The sequence below is a fragment of the Rutilus rutilus genome (genome assembly GCF_951802725.1).
Source record: "Rutilus rutilus genome assembly, chromosome: 10".
NCBI lineage: Eukaryota > Metazoa > Chordata > Actinopteri > Cypriniformes > Leuciscidae > Rutilus > Rutilus rutilus.
Window position 1 is genome coordinate 30,135,752 of NC_140215.1, and position 22,483 is coordinate 30,158,234.

The 22,483-nt window shown below is 42.4% G+C and overlaps 1 protein-coding gene across 1 annotated transcript in view; it reads right to left on the reverse strand.

The window, feature by feature from the left end:
• Window positions 1–22,483, reverse strand: part of LOC311298294 (coiled-coil domain-containing protein 148-like) — a 170,515-nt gene that overhangs the window by 126,152 nt on the left and 21,880 nt on the right. Inside the window, exon 3 of the mRNA XM_084421092.1 lies at window positions 5,497–5,618. Within this exon, the coding sequence (XP_084277218.1) occupies window positions 5,497–5,618 (122 nt within the window). The remainder of the gene's footprint in view (window positions 1–5,496; window positions 5,619–22,483) is intronic.

The window sequence follows — 22,483 nt, forward strand, 5'->3', positions numbered from 1 at the left end:
TGATTTGAATTAGTTTACAACAAAGACGACTGCTGCTGGAGAATTGAGATTTCACGAGTTCACATTTACAAATAAGTCAGATAGAATAAATGCGTTTATAAGATTTCACACAAATAAGTCGATAGAATAAATGCGTATATGACGTGCTGTCCGAGGAGAGGGCTGTGGGCTCGGTAGCCATAGCCTACTCCCCCGTATTCCTGGTTGTGAGAGAACAAGACAAGAGTGAGGATTCGGGGTGGTGGAGGGATGCTGAAAAACTGTCAAGGAGTGTTAGGTAAGTTGACAGAGTGAATATGCTTCCTCATGCTGATAGATAGGGTAACGTTAGACATGGTATTGTTTGATGACAAGTTGATATTGGATTGATTATTTGTACGTGCTCCTCCCGAACTTTGTTTATGAAACATCATGTGTAGATTCCGCCATCGCGTCTGTTATAGAAGATATCGACAGCGCATTCATTTTAAAAGAGGAACAGAGAGCCGCGACATTTTGTTGGTTGAAAATATGAATGAAGAACATGCGTCATTTACTCCGTTGCTCTGATTGGTTGTAGGTCTATCCAATTGAGTGCAGAGTTTTTTTTTTTCCTGGTTCGGTTGAGACACACCCCATAATCAAATCTCTATGGAGAAGTATCAGACTCACATTCTGACTAGAATCTGAGTATGACGACGTCAGGCTACTGGATCACTGGATCCATTATGAACTATTCCGCATTGCCAACAAATAGAGGCAGGACATGTTATGTCCATCAGTTAATTCTGGAAAAATAGGATTTTAGGATAGGTAATTAAAGATTAAATGGCATATCAGCAGCTAAAGCTATTATCATGGCAACAGCTGGGTGAGAGTTAATTTTAAAATAATGACATTGTTTGAAACAAAATAATATAATTGTTGATATTTGTGTTAAGGATAAAAAAATTAAAGATTATAGATTTTTTTTTGGTTCGATTTTATTACACAGATCCTTAAATAGATCTGACTAAGTAAAACAATCGCCTGCTTGAATTAAAAGCTAGTAAAATAAGGTTAAGAAAAATGGCTAATCAGCAGTATCAGCCTGTTAAAGGTCAAATAGATCAATGAGATTCAAAATCCAGAGAAAGATGATACTTAAACTTGACTCAAGGTCTACTAAAGTTTAAAGGCAATATACTATGGTATGTTTAGTTGTTACTAAAGATAGAATGTTGGGAAGAAGATGGTATGTTTATGTAGAAGATGGTATGTTTATGTGGAAGATGGTATGTGTATGTGGAAGATGGTATGTGATGTGGTAATATTGGAAACAGGTGGTATTTTAATTACAACTTGGAATGCTGATTGAAGGAATATTTGACAGGTATTATAAAGTAAAAGATGGAACATGGTATGATTAGAGATATCAGGTGGTATTAAAGTCACTGACTTATAATGGGATGATTTGGTAAAGGTAAATTAGATTGCAGGTATGGAAAATTGATTAGAATAATTTAATTTAATAATGGTCGTGTTTTGGTTACGACCAGAGAGAGGAACTGTCGTAGAAATTTTAAACTGTATATTAAACTAACCATGTTTCTAACATCTAACCTTATTTAACATCTAACAATGGAATAGGATGTACTGTACGAAACCAATGGAAAACTTGTGTCTTTGACTGTGTGCGTATGTATGTAAAAATAACTTAGTTTTGGGAAATGAAACTAGACAGTCTGTTAGAATCTTGTGATTACAGATGAAGTCACCGCAAGATCAGAGTTTGCTTTACCTAGTAACAGAGGGGTTTGCATATGAAGAACCAATCAAATAGTGGGGATATTATGTAATGCAGCCTGACATTATGTCATACCTCTATACTATAAAAACTGTTGTATATGTGTTTTACGGCGGGATTCTCAATGGAATTTGCAAGAGATCCTCCGGCCTTGATTCTTCTTGGGAGAGTTCTCTGAGAACTGCTCGAAGACTCTCTCGGCCGTTATTAAAGCATTTAAAGGACAATTGCAGGTCTGTTTGTCAATTTATTCCTGCGCAGGAAGCTAGTTTAGGTAGGAAGCTAGTTTAGGAAGTAATTTAGTTTAGGGAAAGCTGGTGATCGATAGAGTGGGAACGTGAAGAACGGGAACCAATAAATGGAGCCAGGCAGTCCGGTGATCTATAGAGTGGGGACGTCAGGGACGGGAACCAATAGATAGAGCCGGATAGTTAGGTTAAGGGAAAATTCCTTTACAAGACCATATAGATTCCATGTTAAAATGCCCAACTTTAAAGCAGAAAAATGTTGTGTTTACATCCTGGTGCAAAAAGTGGTTTTGGTCTATATAGCTAATTTTGCCCTTTACTATGAGGGGGGTGAATTTTTTTATAACTCATCTATTTAAGTTATATTTAGCCTTAAAATTCTGCATAATTAAGTGCGTGGCCACTTGAGTGACAGGTGGATTGCCGCTGCTGTCACTACTAGCCGTTTGTCTGCTGTCTGTTAGCCGTCACGTCACGTCACCTGTCTTTTTGCCCATTTTCATTTATCCAGGAGTGATGCGCAGTGACGCGCTACCAAGATGGTGACGGCCGGCTCCACCCACTTTGGGCTTCAAAAATGCTCTTTAGAAACCTAAGGGTGACGTCACGGACACTACATTCATATATTTTTACAGTCTACAGTCTAATCCACCCTCGTATAGGTTTGTTTCTCATTAACACCAAAGATGTTCATGAGGGATTATATGTCAAGAGCATGGACACGTTTGTGTGCTTTTGTTTTGTGATTTCACTGCAACAAATAGAGAGTCTCCGCAATGGCGTTCAGTGATAGATTGAAGTGCTCGTCTGTGTGAAGTGACAAACAAAATATTCCAGTTGCCAGATCGCCTCTTATTTAACAAACAAACTAAATGAATGCTCTGTGATTCTGCTAGTCAACTGGATATATTGTCTTAGGTATATCTGTACCGCGAGAGGTTTCAAAAAGTGATAGGGACATTGGGACAATATATCAACTCTGGCAAAAAGTGGTGGAGACATGTCCCACCCGCAAATTACACTATGATTCCAATACATTAAATCTTCGTTGGAAAGTGTGTGTTCTCCTCCTCTCTGCTGCCATCTTGTTACTCCTAACTAAGTTAGGATACCTCTCCAGCACTCTTAAATAATTTAGGAGCTGAGGCCTAGTCTTAACACTTAGGAACCTTTATGAATCACACTTTAAGTCCAGAAATAAGAGTAAAATTTCATAATTCTTAGAATTTTGACAAACTATAGATTAAAATTGTACCTTGAGCGGCTTTATACATACGGCCCCAGGGATGTATGTATAAAACTTATCAGAAAAGCTCTGAAGAATAGTCTTAGGCTTTGACTTAAGTGTCAATTCTTAGTAAAAGGTAGGACTTGTCTAAGAGTATGAGTAGGGATGTGCCGGTAAACTGGCTGAGTAGCACTGGCGGTGGTCCGCCTAAACATTTTTTGTATGTGAATGCTGTTTTACATTAATATTATGACACAAGTGAAGCACAAAGCTTTGTTTACAAAATAAATAATAGGTTAGCAATTAAATGTTACATCGCAGCCATGGAAACATTTGGATTCATGACGAATGAGAGAGTTGTGCATGAGCCCATAAATTTAAGCTTTGTATTCTGGTTTGCGATCTGGTCACCCGATTATCAGCGAATTTAACAATATTCTATTAGTTATTCCACTGGACATGGAATCTCTTGTTTCTTTCCCAAATCTTCACTCACGTCTCAACCATTTTCGAAGGGGATTATAAATGTTTCTTTCTTGGTTCTCTTTTAATTACGCCTATTATATTTGCATTCTTTACTGTGGTAAAGTAGAAAAACGCTGTAGGACAGATAGCCTACCTTTTTACTTGCCCGTCAAATACTTTTTAACACAGTTCTTGTTATTAGACATGGTGTAAGTCTAATAACAAGAACTGTGTTAAAAAGTATTTGACGGGCAAGTAAAAAGGTAGGCTATCTGTCCTACAGCGTTTTTGTAAACCGCGCTTCACACACGCGGGTTATTTTAGTTTCGCTTTCTCTGGCAGCGTAAAATCAAACATAGCCTAAGTGCCTTGCCCTTGTGGAAGATAAAATTCGCTCTTCAGACCTTTTACAATAAGTAGAAAACATGATATCAGAAAAGAGATTGATGGTCTCTTTCCTGCTCGTGTCCCACATCCCTCTCAAAGTGCAGAACGGTAGGCTATATGACGCATCTTTGTGTGGAAATATAAAACAAATGTTTTTTTTAAATATTTAACTTTGTTATATTAGCCTATTTAAGTTACCATTATTTACTGATATTTATTTCAATGCTTTACAGGCTGTAGTGTGTTGTTTCTTTGACGGAATTGCTCAAATAAACATGCATGTCAGTTACGAAATGGATGTTTGAGCCTCGTTTATTATTATCTTTTTCTTTTTTTCAAAACAACTCCCCTACCACCACGCCACTGCTGGTAGTTGGTCCATTACTACCACGATGGTAAAAAAAAACTGCCACCGTCACAGCCCTAAGTATGAGACTTTTATAAAGAAGCTAAAAGCAACTTTCAGCAAAGTCTAAGACTGATTCTTAAGTGCTGACAGAAGTAGAACCTGTAGCAGTAGTTTGCCTTCTTTTTTTTTGCCAAATAATTTTGTCAGATACATAGTACATACCCTCACTAAGTTTAGTGTTTTGTTCTTCCTTTGTTATTTTAATTTATTCAAAATAAAATAAAATATTTTCCCCATGTTTTGATGGTTTAAGCAAACTTGTAAGGTCAAAAAACCTTCACAAAATGTTTTGCCACTACTACATGTTTGGTGTGGTTAGTGACACAGTGTGCTATTTAAGACTGTGGACTGATGGGCACAAGTCCTCACCTTGTGAGGTGAGCATTCTTCACTGCTGCATTTTTCCAGTTGCCAAAAAACGTCATTATTACTTTCATTACTGCAGAAGTTATTACATTTCTTGCAAGGTCATATACAAAAAAGAATACCTTTACAATCAAGAACATATAATTTTATCAACTCCCTGTCATCATATCATAATATGCATAACATAACATAATATACATAAACATAACACATAAATATACATAATACATTATATCTTTGTTGGAAAGTGTGTGGTCTCCTCTCTCTGCTGCCATTTTGTTACTCCTAACTAGGTTATGATACCTCTCCAACACTCCAAATAATTTAGGTCTTAACACTTAGGAACCTTTATGAATCAAACTTATTCTTAAGTGTAGGAATAAGGGTAAAATTACATCATTCTTAGATATTTGACACACTTAAGACAAAAATTTTACCCTGAGTGGCTTTATACATACGGCCCCTGGTCTTTGAAACCCCTTGAAACTTTAACAACTTAAAATTATGAAACATCACAATCCATGAAAGCTTTATCATTCATTTTTAATTGCACTTCTATTATTGATCTATTTGCTATCATAGAAATTAACACAGGTATGCAATCAAAAAAGCAAAACACATTCATTACCTTCTGTTGAGAGAGCTGAGAGGAGAGGCGTTTTGCCTCTAGCATGGCCCGCATTTGCTCATATTGGATCAGGTCACATTTTGAGTGTCCCAGACCCACTTGTATTCTTCGAGACAACTTTTCTAGGTGATTCAAAAACATACAATAAACAAAAGATTGCATATGTAATTAATTAGTAAATTGTAGTCAATTAATCAGCTCATAGTTTATATCTGAATTTATATTTATAGTCTGTGCACAGAACAATACTAAACGTACTCGGTTACTAACGTAACCTCGGTTCTCTCTAGTAGAGGGAACGAGTACTGCGTAAGATATCTTACGCTAGGGGAAAATCCTTTTTCCGCGAGATATTGAAGCCAAAAATTATCCTTAATTTTGTAATAATGCAAAACGCGTTGCGGCAGCATACAGACATAGGCGAGGCAGCTCGCGCGCCTATTGGCTGTTCTGCGGCAACTGCAGCAGCCTATCGAGCGAGGCCTGGCGTGACGCCAGACCCAATGAGGGTGCTTCGCGCCCGCTGCGTCACATCCCGCCGAAACGGGCGTGGTCTAGGCCTATAAATACCGCTCGCAGGCAGCTATTATCTGGTTTTTCATCATCGAAGCAACCAGAGCGTGTGCATGCACGGCAAGATACGCAGTACTCGTTCCCTCTACTAGAGAGAACCAAGGTTACGTTAGTACCACCCATACGGGGTGGTGTGGCGCAACTCGGTACTCGGTACCACCCATACGGGGTGGTGTGGCGCAATGGATAAGACACATGCCTTTGGTGTGAGAGACCCGGGTTCGAATCCACTGTGAGACACCAATGTGTCCCTGAGCAAGACACTTAACCCCTAGTTGCTCCAGAGGCGTGCGACCTCTGACATATATAGCAATTGTAAGTCGCTTTGGATAAAAGCGTCAGCTAAATGAATAAATGTAAATGTAAATGTAAATGTAACCGAGTACGTTCTCTTACGAGAGGTCTCTCGTACTGCGTAAGATATCTTACGCTAGGGGACCCAATGCAAAACGCCGTGCATGCTGGGATCTGACACCAAAGACCCAAGGGCAAAAGCCCGGGGTTCATATAGTGCACAATCACCCAGGGAACTCACAGGGAGTCCGGGAAGAGGGGGGGCGAAGCCGCACTCTTCCACATATGGCAGCGTCGCTTAGACGCGAATTTCATCATACAGACAGGGCGGGGTACGGCCTGAACTGATGGGGAAATGTGGGTCTTACACAGTTTGCCCAGGCACATCTTTGTGCTACTGCTTTTCAGGCCATGCCTCTCGTGGAGTGCGCTCTGACACCCAACGGGCACTGCATGCCCTTGGAGGCGTATGCTAGCGCTATAGCATCAACTATCCATCTGGATAGGCTCTGTTTCGACGCGGCTAGTCCCTTAGAACGCCCGCTGAACGAAACAAAGAGCTGCTCTGTCTGTCTGAAAACAGACGAGCGAGACACATAAGCTCGTAATGCCCTGACTGGGCAAAGGAGGCTCGCGTCTCTTTCCTCATCAGGGACCGGTAGGGCTGACAGGGAGATGACCTGCGCCCTAAACGGTGTGTTGAGGGATTTTGGAACATAACCGTGCTTAGGTTTGAGTATAACCTTCGAGTCATTAGGCCCAAATTCCATGCACGTCGCGCTCACAGAGAGCGCGTGCAAGTCCCCTATGCGCTTCAGTGAAGCGAGAGCCAGCAGAAACACAGTCTTGAAAGACAGATGTTTCAGATCAATCGTCTGTAAAAGCTCGAATGGTCCACATTTCATGGCTTCCAGCACCGTAGAAAGGTCCCATACGGGGACTGAGGGAGGTCTGGACGGATTCAGTCTCTTAGCCCCTCTAAGGAAGCGGATGACTAAATCGTTCCTTCCTATTGACTTACCAAGCGTTGTTCTCGAGAACGCTGCTATAGCCGCCACATAAACTTTGAGCGTGGAAGGGGTCCTGCCCTTATCCAACAGCTCTTGTAGGAAGGAAAGCACCTCCGTCACTCCACAGTCTGTGGGTGACACGCCACGGGCTGTGCACCAGCCCGAAAACACTGACCATTTAGAGGAGTAGAGACGTCTTGTAGACGGAGCTCTAGCCTGCGTGATCGTGTTTAATACTCCCTTAGGGAGTTCAACATGTACCCGTTGATGGCCCAGACATGAAGGGACCACAATTCCGGGTGAGGATGCCAGATCGAGCCGTGGGCCTGAGAGAGGAGGTCTCCCCTCACTGGCACTGGCCACGGGGCAGTGCTCGCTAGCTGCATCACAACTGGGAACCAAGGTTGGTTTTCCCAGAACGGTGCTACAAGCAGTACTGAGCATCCTTCTTCCCTGATCCGCTCTATCACCTGAGGCAGGAGAGAGACGGGGGGAAGAGCATAGAGCGGGCGGCGGGGCCATACATGAATCCTGCTCTTGGAGAAAAATTCCGGACAGTGAGCGTTTTCTTGAGACGCGAACAGGTCTACTTCCGCTCTGCCGAATTTCTTCCACAGCAGTTGGACTGTCTGTGGGTGTAGAGACCATTCACCTGCCGGAACATTGTTCCTGGACAGTCTGTCTGGTCCTATGTTTGGGAGCCCTGGCACGTGCGCTGCTCTCAGCGAGCGCAGGTTGCGTTGAGCCCATACCAGGAGGCGTTCTGCTAGCCTGTGCAGGTTCCTGGACCTGAGGCCGCCCTGGCGATTTATGTAGGACACCACAGACATGTTGTCCGAGCGGACCAGGACGTGGAGTCCTTTTATTTGGGGACAAAAACGCGTCAGCGAGTTGTCTACTGCCAACATTTTGAGGCAGTTTATGTGCAGAAGCTTCTCCCGTTCTGACCACTGGCCGAAGAACGGTCTGCCCTCGAGCAGCGCTCCCTATCCCGAGGTGGATGCGTCCGTAGACACCATCCTCACCCTCGAGGAAGTCCCATGGCTTACACCTGATTGGTACCAGTCGTCCGCTTTCCAAGGTTTCAGAGCTGTGACGCACTTCTGATTGACCTTGAGACGAAGCAGACCGGATGTCCACGCTCGGCGTGGGACTCGCGCTTTCAGCCAGAACTGCAGTGGGCGCATGCGGAGCAGGCCCAGCTGGAGCACTGATGATGCTGAGGCCATGAGACCCAGCATCTTCTGAAATTTCTTGAGCGGGACAGATGCGCCGCAGCGGAAAGAGTTCGCTGCACGCTGAATGTCTACCGCGCGCTGTGGTGATAGTCGTGCTATCATGGACAGCGAGTCCAGCTCTGTGCCCAGGAAAGATATCGTCTGACTGGGGGACAGAGAGCTCTTCGCCCAATTGACTCTGAGACCCAAATTCTCGAGGTGATCGAGTAAAATGGTCGTGTGCTCTATGAGCACTGAGCGAGATTGCGCTAGAATCAGCCAATCGTCCAAATAGTTCAGTACTCGCACGCCCCTCATTCTGAGGGGTGCGAGCGCCGCATCCATGCACTTCGTAAATGTACGAACGGCAGGACTGTGTACTGATATGCCTGGCCCTCGAAGGCGAATTTTAAAAATCGCCTGTGACGTGACGCTATCTGTATTTGAAAATACGCGTCTTTCAGATCTATTGACACGAACCAATCTCCTCGGCGAATCTGCGCGAGGATTTTTCTGGTCGTGAGCATCCTGAACTGTTGCTTCACAAGCACTCTGTTCAGTTGCCTTAGATTTAGTATGGGTCTGAGACCCCCGTCTTTTTTCGGTACCAGGAAGTATCTGCTGTATAGCCCTCCTTCGCTCTGAACTTGAGAGAGAGGCTCTATGGCCCCTTTGCTCAATAGTTTCGCCACTTCGTCTCGAAGTAAATGTGCTACTTCTGTTTTTACCGTGGTCTCGACGCGCGCCGTATAGCGGCGAGGGCGTCGGCGAAACTGCAGCGAATAGCCTCTTTTATAATGTTTAGCATCCACTTCGAAACCCCAGGCAGCTTTGCCCATGCATCTGCATGAATAGCTAGGGGTTGAATACGAAGCGTGCTCCGTTCGCTCAGAGATGGAGAGGCTTCGGTGTGCTGTAACACAAGCGTCGCGCTCGTGACATTTGAGGCAGGGGCGTGCTGATAACAGCGGGCAGATTGCCCGCGCTCGACTCCTCTGCGGCGGTCAACCGAGAGGGGGAGGGCTGGGCGAGTCCCGTCGGAACTGTCATGTCTGTGCGTGGATCTGGGCGCGGGATAGCGGGCACATTTACCACACCGAAAGCATTGTTCGCTTGAGTGAAGCGAATGCACGTTGGTTTCGTTTTTACAGAAACCGTGAGACATGCATAACGTAGTGTTTGTGGGCACTGGGTAGTGGGCACATTTACCACGTTTGATGCGCAATCGATCTGAGTCGATTTTATGTGCGTGAGCCCTGTGTGACGGGCTGTGCTTGTGTGTAGAGATGGGCACTGGGCAGTGGGCATTCTTTCTACACATAAAACACCATCGGCCGTGGCCGGGACACCAGAAAATTCACTCTTATGGGATTTATCTGGGTAGCCGTAAAAGCGGCGTTTGTGTGCAGGCAAGCGTGCTGCGTCGCCGACTTGTTTACTGCAGAATACACTGGAACAGTCACATTTACTGGAACTGAACGAGCGAGAAGTTGCCATAGAAACAGAGAGCGTCAACATGCTGGCGTTTATTTGCAGGCCTGCGTGCATTACAACAGGCTCGTTCACTGCAATATTGACATTTCCAGTCGCCTGAATTTCAGAGGGGAATGAGAAATGTATGAGAAATGGAGGTCGGTCCGTCCGCAGCGGGACCAGAAAACCTCTCTTTTCTCCTTACGCCAGTGACGCACGGAAAACCATAGAAACGGTGTTTGGGTGCAGGCGAGCGGGTTGTACAACGCGCTCGTTGGCTGCAAAATACACATCTGCAGTCGCCTTTTCAGGGAGTCTTCAAAAAGACGCCCGGCTCTTTTAGTGCAATGAGAGTGTGTGTCGCGGCGGCGAGCACACACACATACATAAACACAGTAGCAGAGAAAGGATATAACGCCGGATAGCGCAGCAGGAAGGCAAGGAAGGCGGCGCGGCCAGCGACTTCAGTGACTCGTCCCGCTGAAGGTGCTCTCTCTCTGACGGCGCGGCTTCTTCTCCAGCTCCAGCGATGCGTGTGCTTCGCTTGAAGGATGAAAAATCAGATAATAGCTGCCTGCGAGCGGTATTTATAGGCCTAGACCACGCCCGTTTCGGCGGGATGTGACGCAGCGGGCGCGAAGCACCCTCATTGGGTCTGGCGTCACGCCAGGCCTCGCTCGATAGGCTGCTGCAGTTGCCGCAGAACAGCCAATAGGCGCGCGAGCTGCCTCGCTTATGTCTGTATGCTGCCGCAACGCGTTTTGCATTATTACAAAATTAAGGATAATTTTTGGCTTCAATATCTCACGGAAAAAGGATTTTCCCCTAGGGTAAGATATCTTACGCAGTACGAGAGACCTCTCGTAAGAGAACTGTACGATTCATGAATGTCTGTAGAGAAGTGATATTGTAGGCAGCAGAGGTGTAAGCAGTCTCATAATAGACACACACTTATTTGCAGCTCATAGCTGCTGAGGAGAATGAATGACAGATGGTGCGGCTTACAGATCATTTTCTGAATAAAATGTTAAAATCGGAATGAAACGCAAGTTGCAATAGTCTTTTCCTCCCTATTGTGATGTATATTTGAGTGCAACGCTTCTCGAACAAGAAAAAATGTAGGGCGGGAATTGATTGGATCGTTGTAGTTTGCTATTGCTGCAGCTTCATGTGAGTGACAGGCCTGGGCATAGCCATAATTTCAGAAGTGAGGGGGACAAAAAATGTCAAGTGTAATACCAGTTTTTTTTTACCTTTGTCTAATTAACAGGTTTAAATTTTTCTTATATATGATATAGATATTCTACCGCAAAGTAATGACCAGTGGACGTCACTGATCACTACCTTGTAATGTGTATACTAAGTAGGCTACTGCTGACATTTGCCATATCGCTCTGCGTTATCGGCCAGGTAGAACATTTATCCCAACCACTAAAGATAGATTCACAAATAAGCTGCCGTATCTGTCTCAGCTGCTCAGTGTACAGTACCTAGGCTAATCACACAGATTAACTTGATGAAAAGACTAGCAGTATGGGCACTATCTTCTCTAGTACATTAGAAACTGTTGCACCCATCAGATTAAAAAAGGTTAGAGAGAAAAGTATTACTCACACTCTTAAGTGAGAAACTCCTAACCTAGAGCGCAAATGGAATCAACTCATAGAGGTCATTAGAATTGTGTGGAAAAACAGTATGTCCCGCTTTAAATATCTCAGCAAACCTTCATTTAAAGGGATAGTTCACCCAAAAATGAAAATTCTATCATTGTTTACTCACCCTCAAGTTGTTCCAAACCTGTATGAGTTTCTTTGTTCTGCTGAACACAAAGGAAGATATTTGGAAGAATGTTTGTAACCAAACAGATCTCGGTCCCCATTGACTACCATAGTATATTTTTTTCCTACTATGGAAGTCAATGGGGACCGAGATCTGTTGATTACAAACGTTCTTCCAAATATCTTCCTTTGTGTTCAGCAGAACAAAGAAACTCATACAGGTTTGGAACAACTTGAGGGTGAGTAAATGATGACAGAATTTTCATTTTTGGGTGAACTATCCCTTTAAACACCTTAAACGATCCAATTAAGCTCGATCCGAACAAAATTTCGATCGGATTGAAAGGGGTGGTTTACTCCTTTTCTAATCCGATCGAGAGAACATGTAAACACTTGATCGGATTAAAAACCGAAACTAAAAGCTGTTCTTCCTGTTGAAGAAAGTGTCATATAAATGAGTGTCCCATCATTCTAAAATTATCCTTTCACTCTGCGTCTGTGAAGTGGAGCAGGACAACGTCCCACCGGTCCTTGTTTCGGATTCTCATCCAAAGACGACTAGTTTTGTGCGCGGGGAGGGGAGAGGCATTTTTACTGCGTGATAAATATGAGCAGCACAGCACAACGGTTCATATGCTCATCGTCTCCAAATTATGACCAGAAATAGATAAATATTAAGTCTGCTGTTTAAAACAAATAAAAAACCAATGTATGAGAATAGTTATTATGCGTAAACAACTCTGTATATACGTGCAGTGTGCGCATGTCAACAAATCTATTCCGATTTGAATCTTGTGACATATTAACACGCACATCAACCCGATCACATGTTTAGCGTTCATGTAAACACTACGAATGAAACACACAGAATGAATTCAGTCCTATTGAAACAAAAGTTGTGCATGTAAACGTAGCCACTGATGTGGTTGTGAAAAGAACGGAGGTTATTTCGAGCAGAGTGAGAAATCATTGCTGCGCTGGGTAGAAATGTAATTTTGTTTGAGAGTCGAAGATTGGAGAAAGACAAAATGGATCTGCCGATCAAATTTTAGAATTGCAAGTCGATTTTGAGCATCTGAGAAATCGGAAGAATGTTTGAAAGAAGGATGAATAGAGCGTTGATTGTTCTGGTGGTGTTTTCTTATTGACTTCCTGAACGGAGGAGAAATAATCAGTTGCTTAATACTTCACGAGGAATACTTTGAGAGGAAGATTTATTTGGATGTCAGGTCCACGTAGAGAGGCACTGGGGTGCGTGACGGGCCTGTATATGGAGCCAATGTCCTAAATCTCTGAAAGCCAGAATTTGAAAAAGAGCGATTATCCTGCTATGTCTGCTTTATTTATGAAATAATTGCAAGCGGAAGACCAGAGTGTCTGAAGACAGCCGTCTGAAGAACTGCAGTAGTTCAAAAGAACTTGTCCTGCATTTGTTGATGCAATAGACTGCAGTGGAGTTATTGCAATAGAAGAGAATGCTTTTGAAGGCCCATTCTTTCTCCCACAGAGTAACAGCCATGATAAGCGGAGGGAGAAATCTCTGCTGCGGCAATTAGTCCATGAGCCAGGGCCCCAAATTTGGTCCATCGGTATCATCTGGGGGGACAAAGTCTCATAGTGATTTTTGCCAAGGTATACACCCCTAGTACTAGAAAAATCATGATAGCAGTGCAGGGGTGGTAGCGAAATAACTTTTTTCAGCTCATGAAGTTACTAACCCCCTAAAATAAATTCCGTTTTTGAAATCTGGTGTATATCTGGTTTAGGCTCATGCTAGGGATATTGTCAATATTCTATAATATGGTGCTTGGTATCGTTGGAAAGGGGACCTTTTAGGCTTTCATTTAAGCCCAGTACTGAATCTGTCTGACAAACACAGAGGTCACATGACTTCTTTAAACCAGAAATAACACACATTTTTTCACAATTTCCGCCTAAACTGTATGCTTTCTTTTATCCCTGTGGCATGAAAGAACAACAGGGACACAAAACTCAACAACTTCAATACTCAAGGCACTCTGATGACTCAGAAAATGTATAATATACCCATACTATTTATTTGTGAGAGCCTTAAATTAGACTTGTGCAGCCAGCACAAGTCTTCAAAATAGAATAGAGCCAATAGAATGGACAAATAGAATACCCTATTAGTCCAGGGCCAAATGGCCTATTTATTCATGTACAGTTGTAATAAAAAGTAATTGTTTCAATAGTGTTGTCAACATAACACTTGTAAGTGGTTTAACAAAATGTTTCTATCATGATATTCACCCACTTTCAGTTAGAATGTCAGAAAGTAGCTCATGCACGGTCCATATGGATTTTTGGGCTCCAATAGTCCATATTGGACCCAAGAAACATATTTCTGGCCAAAGAGTCCTCGACCTTGGGCTTTCTACACATACTCTTATACTCCTTCTGATGCTTCATAAGCCACATAGTCTGAACATTAACGGCACAGACCACGGACGGCGCGCTGCGTGGAACTGTTGGTTCAGTTGACTGGTTATAACAACACTACCAACTATGCCATCTTCAATCAACTTCCATTGAAGCTGCACAGACTTCAGAAACACAGACACAGACATTAACGCTCTATACATATTGATCAAGAGTCAGACCACTTGAGGAAAACTTTTAAAACCTTTTGAGGAACCTTTGACCAGAAATAATAATAGGTCATATAAGGACATATATATGGCTACACTAATTATTTTGCTATTATTCTCGTGCACTGACTCGTTCACTAAGCTGAACAGCCAATCAAGAGTTCTCTCTTTCACCGACGGCCCGATGCCGATTCAACATGTCGAATCGGCCGTTACAAAGCCGACGAGGACCAATTTCAGCCGACGGTGCGGAACACACTGAGAAGATTTAGTCGGCCGACGCACGGAAACTGCCCGACGGCCGACCGTCGGCTTGGTGTGTTCCAGGCTTTAGAGGACTTCAGATGAGAGCAACTCTGAATCAACATACACAACTGCCAAATTTTCTATATATTGCAATCATTATGATCACAACTTGTAATAATTGCTTTAATGAGCTCATTGTCTCTGCATAAATCAATACATGATGTTAGCTAACTTCCTGATTTGTATTTACTTAGAACTGTACATTTCTGACATATGGATATTACTGTCTTGGACACAGTCACATCTGATAACAGATTAATTTAAATTGTAATGTAGAAACATGCATTTTCTGTAAAGCTTCTTTAGAACAATATGTATTGTGAAAAGCGCTGTATAAATAAATGTTAATTGAACTGAAGTATCTCTTACTTTTAACTGACTAAGAAGCCAAATACACTGCTGAAAAATAACCACCAATAACCTTTTATTCTATAAGGTTTTTTTTGTGGTTTTTTTAGCATGATAAGCAGTGTCACAGGCTAACCAAAACCTAACATTTATATATAAAAATATAATGTCTAGTATTTAGATAGTGTCACATATTTTACCAGAGGCTTAAAAATATTATCACTTAATTCACATCATATTTACACATAAGCACATATTTACACTTTTTTTTGTGTACACTCACAATAAAAACAAAGTGTTGTGCTTTTCGCAAAATAAAGGGAAAAAAAACATGATGCGAGTTCTGACGTCTCTCTGTCGGTGTAGTCCTTTCTGAAACGCATCCGAAAATGAACTGTAACTGTGCATTCACACCGCCGCTGGCGAGAGAGGCAAAATTCGCTCTCGCCGCCCTGCCAACGACGAATTTTGCCTCTCTCGCCGCCCTGCCAACGACGCCTTGTAGAAAGATGTGGGGACGCTCTGACGTAGATCGAATTACTTGACTGCGTTCTCTGGAATCCTGTCAAGCGGAGGACTTCTACATTCCGATTGGTTGCCGCCGAACCGCGTCATAGCTCATTACCATAAAGTTGACCTGACTTTAGGGATGGGACGATTACCGGTTTCACTATAAACCACGATAAAATTTACTGACGGTTAGTATTATCGTTTAAAATGTAATTATCATTAAAATCGTGTTTGATTATCGCGATTTTAATAACTCGCTGTAAATCCTGTCCAGCCAGTAACAGTCTGACGCAGACGCAGCGCGCAATGTTGTTGTTGTTGTTTTTTTATTCGAGAAGGAATAGCGGAAGGCAGTGACCGTGCTCGGGAGATTTTTCAGCCTTTTAAGAGGACCAAATCTGAGGTGTGGTCATATTTTGGCTTTTACAAAAGTCCTGAGTGAAACTTAATCGAGGATGGTCACTACAATAGGGGGGAAACACTTCAAATCTGCCGAGTCGTCTTGTGTGACCATCACCCACTGTTTATAGCGAACGCAAGTTAACTTTGACCTCAATACCAAAACTACGTCTGGGAAATAATTGGGCACAAAATGTTGTTTTGAGTTGAAATATTTTATCTCACTCACTTGAAATAAACGTGAAACTTCCGCGAAGAAAAGTTCGCAGCAAGTGGCTTTGAGCCAAAGACAAACGATCAAGTTCAAACAAGACTATTAAGAGTGACATTTAAGGGATAATAATGTATATCATTGTACACTTATTACACCAATTTTTTTTTTACCACATAATTACGGGGACATATTGAATTGAGATTAATATTTTAAATCTTACCTGTTTATAAATCCATTTTGTACAGCGTACAAAACAATCGTCCAAACCCGGAGACGCAAGACGGCAAGTTGTATTTGAATGAAACGAGAGAGCGCGTCCGTTGCGATACATGGATGTGCGCTGTGTTATAATGCGTTGCTATTGACGACGGTCATTATAAGGAAGGAAATGCCACAGAATATAATCTTGCTTAAAAAAGTGCATAGAGCTGCTCGTTTTATTTGTTGTTTGTTGATTTTCAAATATTAAACTGTTTTTATAGTGTGAGCATCAGTTCTTTTTGAACACTTTCATCTCGTTTTAACAAAACCGTGATAATATTGATAATCACGATAATTTTGGTCACTATAATCGTGATATGAAATTTTCATACCGTCCCATCCCTACCTAACTTCAACTCTTCTCGCCGCTCTCACCGTCCAAAAAGCGCCGCACCGCCCTTGCCAGAGCTCGCCGCCGACTCGCATTGAAAATGAATGACTTCCGGCTACTTTGCCGCTCTCGCCGGCGGTGGTGTGAACGCACAGTAACTCAGCGAATACTTCCCACTCGAGAGATATGTCTTTACAAAGCTTGGAATGTCTACTTTTAAATGAAGTAATTATAAAAAAAACTAATATTCTCAGTTTATGTAATCCGTTTGAAATCATGGAGATGTACAGTCTTTTCGTTCTCACTTCATTATCTCTAATGAGCTGAGGCCGCCATGCCCCCGGCGCTATTCACATGGTACATAGTTCAGGTGATCTATATGCATCTCACACGCCCACCGATCAATGCCACAAAAACAAGAAGTTCTTTCATCAGATGATTAACTAAATACAGGCGATACGGATGAACTGATTAAGACAATGAAGATGACACGTGACATGATGACAGGTGGATAAGTCCAATGAAGACAAACTAAACAGAACACAATTGTGACAGTACTCCCCCCTCCCGGTAGGCGTGTCCTCGTGCCGTAGATAGGCCAACTGCGGAGGGAGGGAGGGGACTTAGGAGGAGGATGAAGAGCAGGTGAAGGGCAGACAGAAGGCAGGAGGGACCAGGGCAGAGCAGACGATGCAGGTGGCCAGGGCGGAGCAGGCTGTGCAGGTGGGCAGGGCAAAGCAGGTGGGAGAGGAGACCAGGGTGGAGCCAGAGAACCGACGAGCCCAGGCGACGCAGAGGATCCGGTGGGGACATAGAAGGGCGCGGTGGAGACAGAGGGAGTGAGGACCAAGGAGGAACAGAAGGGAGTGAGGAGTCCAATGGAGCCGGGAGGACGGGGGGGACGAAGGGACGAGGAGTAGCCAGAGGAGTGCAGTCCAGAGGCGAGGGTAGGTCGACAAATGTCCAAGGTGGATCCGGGGGGACAAGGGAGCCTGGCGAAACTGGTGAACTGATGGGCTACGGTGGAGCTGAGGGAGGTAGGAGCCAAGGTTGAGCTGATGGATCGACAGGCCGAGGTAGAGTCCTGGTCGCAGAGGTTGGAGGCGGAGACCGGGTAACCACCGACCAGGCTGGAGTTGCAGGCTGGCAGACCCACGGCGACTCCACCTCCCTGAAGGTGGTTTGAGGAGCTGAGGGGCTGACAGGCCGTGGCAGAAGAAGGGTTGAGAGGTGATAGATGGGAGGAGGTGGGAGAGGGAGGCTGGGTCCAGCTCAGGCTCAGGTTCTGGAACAGATTCCGGCTTGGGAACAGACTCAGGCTCGGGAACAGACTCAGGCTCCGGAGCAGACTCAGGAACAGATTCAGGCTCAGGAACAGATTCAGGCTCCGGGACAGAAGACTCAGGCAGGGCGGTCTTGGCGGGACGAGACACTGGACGGGCGGTCTCGGCGGGACGAGACTCTGGACGGGCAGTCTCGGCGGGATGAGACTCTGGCAGGGCGGTCTCGGCGGGACGAGACTCTGGACGGGCGATCTCGGCAGGAATATGGACAGTCCTTGGGGTAGAAACAGGTCTGGGAAATGGACAGTCCTTGGGGCAGAAACAGGTCTGGGAACGGAACGGGGAACAGGAATAGGTATGGCGACGGCCATCCTGGCTGAGGGCTCAGACGGTGAGGCGGCGGCCATCTTGGCTGAGGGCTCAGGCGGCAGCCATCTTGGCTGAAGGCTCAAGCGGTGAGGCGGTGAGGCGGCGGCCATCTTGGCTGAGGGCTCAGGCGGCGGCCATCTTGGCTGAAGACGAGGGCTCAGGCATGGCGGGCATGACGTGAAGAACAGGTTCGTCAGGCATGACGTGAGGATCAGGCTGGTCAGGCAGTGTTCTGGATCGGGGCTCGACGCTCTCCAGACACCTATTAACGGTCTCTTTCCAGTCCAATCTTGTGGTGTCTGGGAGGTCGCTATGGTGGTGGAAAGTTGCCCCGATCCAGAACAGGGTCCTTAGGGTCTCGACGTAAGTCTAAAACTAGAATTTTTAAAGTGAAGTGTCGGAGGAGCTTGAGTTTGTTGTTTGAAACCGCGAGAGGCGTCTACTCTCACCTAAGCTTTCGCAACGCCTACATCCTACGTCATGCGTCGGGTCAGAGGTCACTCTTCCACCGGAACTCGACTTGCTTACCGCTGTTACAGGAAGCCAGTGATTTATAGTTTATGAAGTTATAAATATGGATATTTTTCTTGCAAAAAGGCATCGCTTAACTTCAGAAGGCCTTTATTAACCCCTGGAGCCATATCGATTACTTTTATGATGGATGGATGTGCTTTGTTGGGCTCACTATAAGCTGGTGGCGGCAAGACACATGAAGTTCTTTATAAAAGAAAAAGGTAAGGGCTGTCCTGAGCCAGGACGATTATTCTGGCCCTATCATCCATTTTGGGCGGTCCGTTCTTCTGTCACGGTGTGATGTAGGCAGAAGAAGACGAAGAGTCAAAAGCTTTAATACAAACTTTTACTTACAATATAATTCCAGACAGACAGGCAGAATGTCCACACACACTACATAAGACTGACATATGTTACATCCTGCTTAAATGGCCCTGCTTGTCGGGACAGAATGTTCAAAATATCTTATTTTCATGAGCATACAAATGTTCTTATTTATTGTTCTATTTATTTTATACTATTGCACTATTGAAACAATAACAAGTTTGCAGTAATGCAAAGATGTCATTTAATTTTGTAAAAAATATTATTGTAATTTTAAAACACTGTGCATTTAGTTGTTGTTGCTAGTTTGAGTTGAGAAATACACATTTCAGCATTATCACTAATGTGTGTGTGCATTTTCCTTGAGAACCAAGCAAGTTGACTCATGAAACCATTTGTTTATTATATCGCAATAGCATATTGCAATTGCAATATTGACCTCAATAATTGCAATATGACATTTACCCCAACTCATGCAGCCCTACTTATGACACTGATTATCATGTAAAATACTGCCTTATGCCTGATGCAGCTTTGCGGGTATCTGCTTATGTTTAAATATGATGTTATTTAAATGATAATATTTATTAGCCTCCGGTAAAATATGTGACACTGTCTAAATACTCGATATTATATATTTGAAATATATATGCACATATGCATATTGTTTGTGCACATATGTTTGTGAATACAGGTGTAAATGTTTGAAATGCGTGTGGTCTATATGACCCATCAACAGATACTCGCTGTGACGCGGTCTATGGCCCATCAATAGATATTTCTCCATCCTATGGCCCATCATCAACAGATATATACAGTACATACACTGTGTGTCCATGCCCATTAAGTTTACTTTGGACAATGTATGCTAACAGTGTTTTTTTTTGTTTTTTTTTGGAATGTGGTCGCATCACACTCGCCTTCACCAAGTAGGTGTCGTTCAGTTCTCAGTGCAATCGAGAATCATACTGAGTAAGTGCACAGACGTAATATTTTACAGATGTAATGTAATTGTGTTTACAATCGTCAGTTAGTTAGAAAGAAAATAAGAAAAGTTAAAAAGAAAGAAAGGAAGAAAAATTAGAAAGAAAAATTAGAAAGAAAAGTTAGGAAGAAAGAGAAAGAGAAAGAAAGAAAGAAAGAAAGAAAGAAAGAAAGAAAGAAAGAAAGAAAGAAAGAAAGAAAGAAAGAAAGAAAGAAAGAAAGATTAGTTAGAAAGAAAGAATAATTAGAAAGAAAAGTTAGAAAGAAAGAAAGATTAATTAGAAAGAAATTAGTTAGAAAGAAAGATTAGTTAGAAAGAAAGAAAGATAAATAGATTAGTTAGAAAGAAAGAAAGAAAGAAAGAAAGAAAGAAAGAAAGAAAGAAAGAAAGAAAGAAAGAAAGAAAGATAAATAGATTAGTTAGAAAGAAAGAAAGAAAGAAAGAAAGAAAGAAAGAAAGAAAGAAAGAAAGAAAGAAAGAAAAGTTAGAAAGAAAGAAAGAAAGATTAGTTAGAAAGAAAGAAAAAAGTTAGAAAGAAAGATTAGTTAGAATGAACGAAGGAAAGATTAGTTAGAAAGAAAGAAAGAAAGAAAGAATAATTAGAAAGAAAGAAAAGTTAGAAAGAAAGAAAGAAAGAAAGAAAGAAAGAAAGAAAGAAAGAAAGAAAGAAAGAAAGAAAGAAAAGAAAAATAGATTAGTTAGAAAGAAAGAAAGAAAGAAAGAAAGAAAGATAGATAGATTAGTTAGAAACAAAGAAACAAAGAAAAGTTAGAAAGAAAGAAAGATAGATTAGTCAAAGAAAGAAAGAAAGTTAGAAAGAAAGATTAGTTAGAAAGAAAGAATAGTTAGAAAGAAAGAAAAGTTAGAAAGAAAGAAAGAATAGTTAGAAAGAAAGATTAGTTAGAAAGAAAGAAAGAAAGATAGATAGATAGATTAGTTAGAAAGAAGAAAAGATAGAAAGAAAGAAAAAGAAAGAAAGAAAGAAAGAAAGAAAGAAAGAAAGAAAGAAAGAAAGAAAGAAAGAAAGAAAGATTAGTTAGAAAGAAAGAAAGATTAGTTAAAGAAAGAAAGAAAACTTAGAAATATTAATTAGAAAGAAAGAAAGATTAGGCTAGTTAGAAAGAAAAAAGAAAGATTAGTTAGAAAGAAAGAAAGATAATTAGATAGATAGATAGATAGATAGATAGATAGATAGATAGATAGATAGATAGATAGATAGATAGATAGATAGATAGATAGATAGATAGATAGATTATAAAAAGAAAGAATAGTTGGTTAGAAAGAAAGATTAGTTAGAAAGAAAGAAATATTAGTCAGAAAGAAAGATAGATTGGTTAGAAAGAAAGAAAGAAAGAAAGAAAGAAAGAAAGAAAGAAAGAAAGAAAGAAAGAAAGAAAGAAAGAAAAATAGATTAGTTAGAAAGAAAGAAAGTTAGAAAGAAAGAAAAAGTTAGAAAGAAAGATTAGTTAGAAAGAAAGAAAGAAAGAATAGATGTCCCGCGATCGTTCTGCGGTTACCATCAGCGAGTTTTGAGCACCGTATCTGCTGTAATTTGCCGCGAGAGAAACACGCTAATCAGTATCAGCATCGGCAGTATTCTAAACTGCATCACCAATGTGTTTACATTAATAATGTATCATTGCACAATTTATCATGACTATTTGCATTGATAAGGCTGTTATTACTGTTAAGGATGCAGACTTGAGTGTTTAATCATTGTTTATTGCATATCATGCCAGTGTGTAAATGATTCTCAGAATATGATTGTAATTATATTTCTTTATTGTTCCTTTAGACCATTAATACAGACATCATTGCCAAAGAATAACTGGTTCAGATGACAACCTAAAGACTGTTCAATGAATCCATCTTTGTGAAGAATCTATTCTCCGACCCCTGATTCTCTGACCGGAATCCTGTCCATATTTGGCCACCTCAATCAGCGTATTATAAAGTTGTAGCACGCATCCGCTACAAAGGTGGTCCTTCGAGCCGGATTGAGAGCAAGATCGAACCAATATGGACAAAGCAGAAAGTGACCTATCTGAGACAAGGTCCAGACCTCGACGCAAGATTAATCTGCCTACACATCTGGATGATTACGATGTTGGCTACCACCCTGCTGGTGACCTTCCTCCAAAGGCTTCCTCTCACTGTCCTAGTCAGCCCCGAAGCAGCTCGAGGAAAACG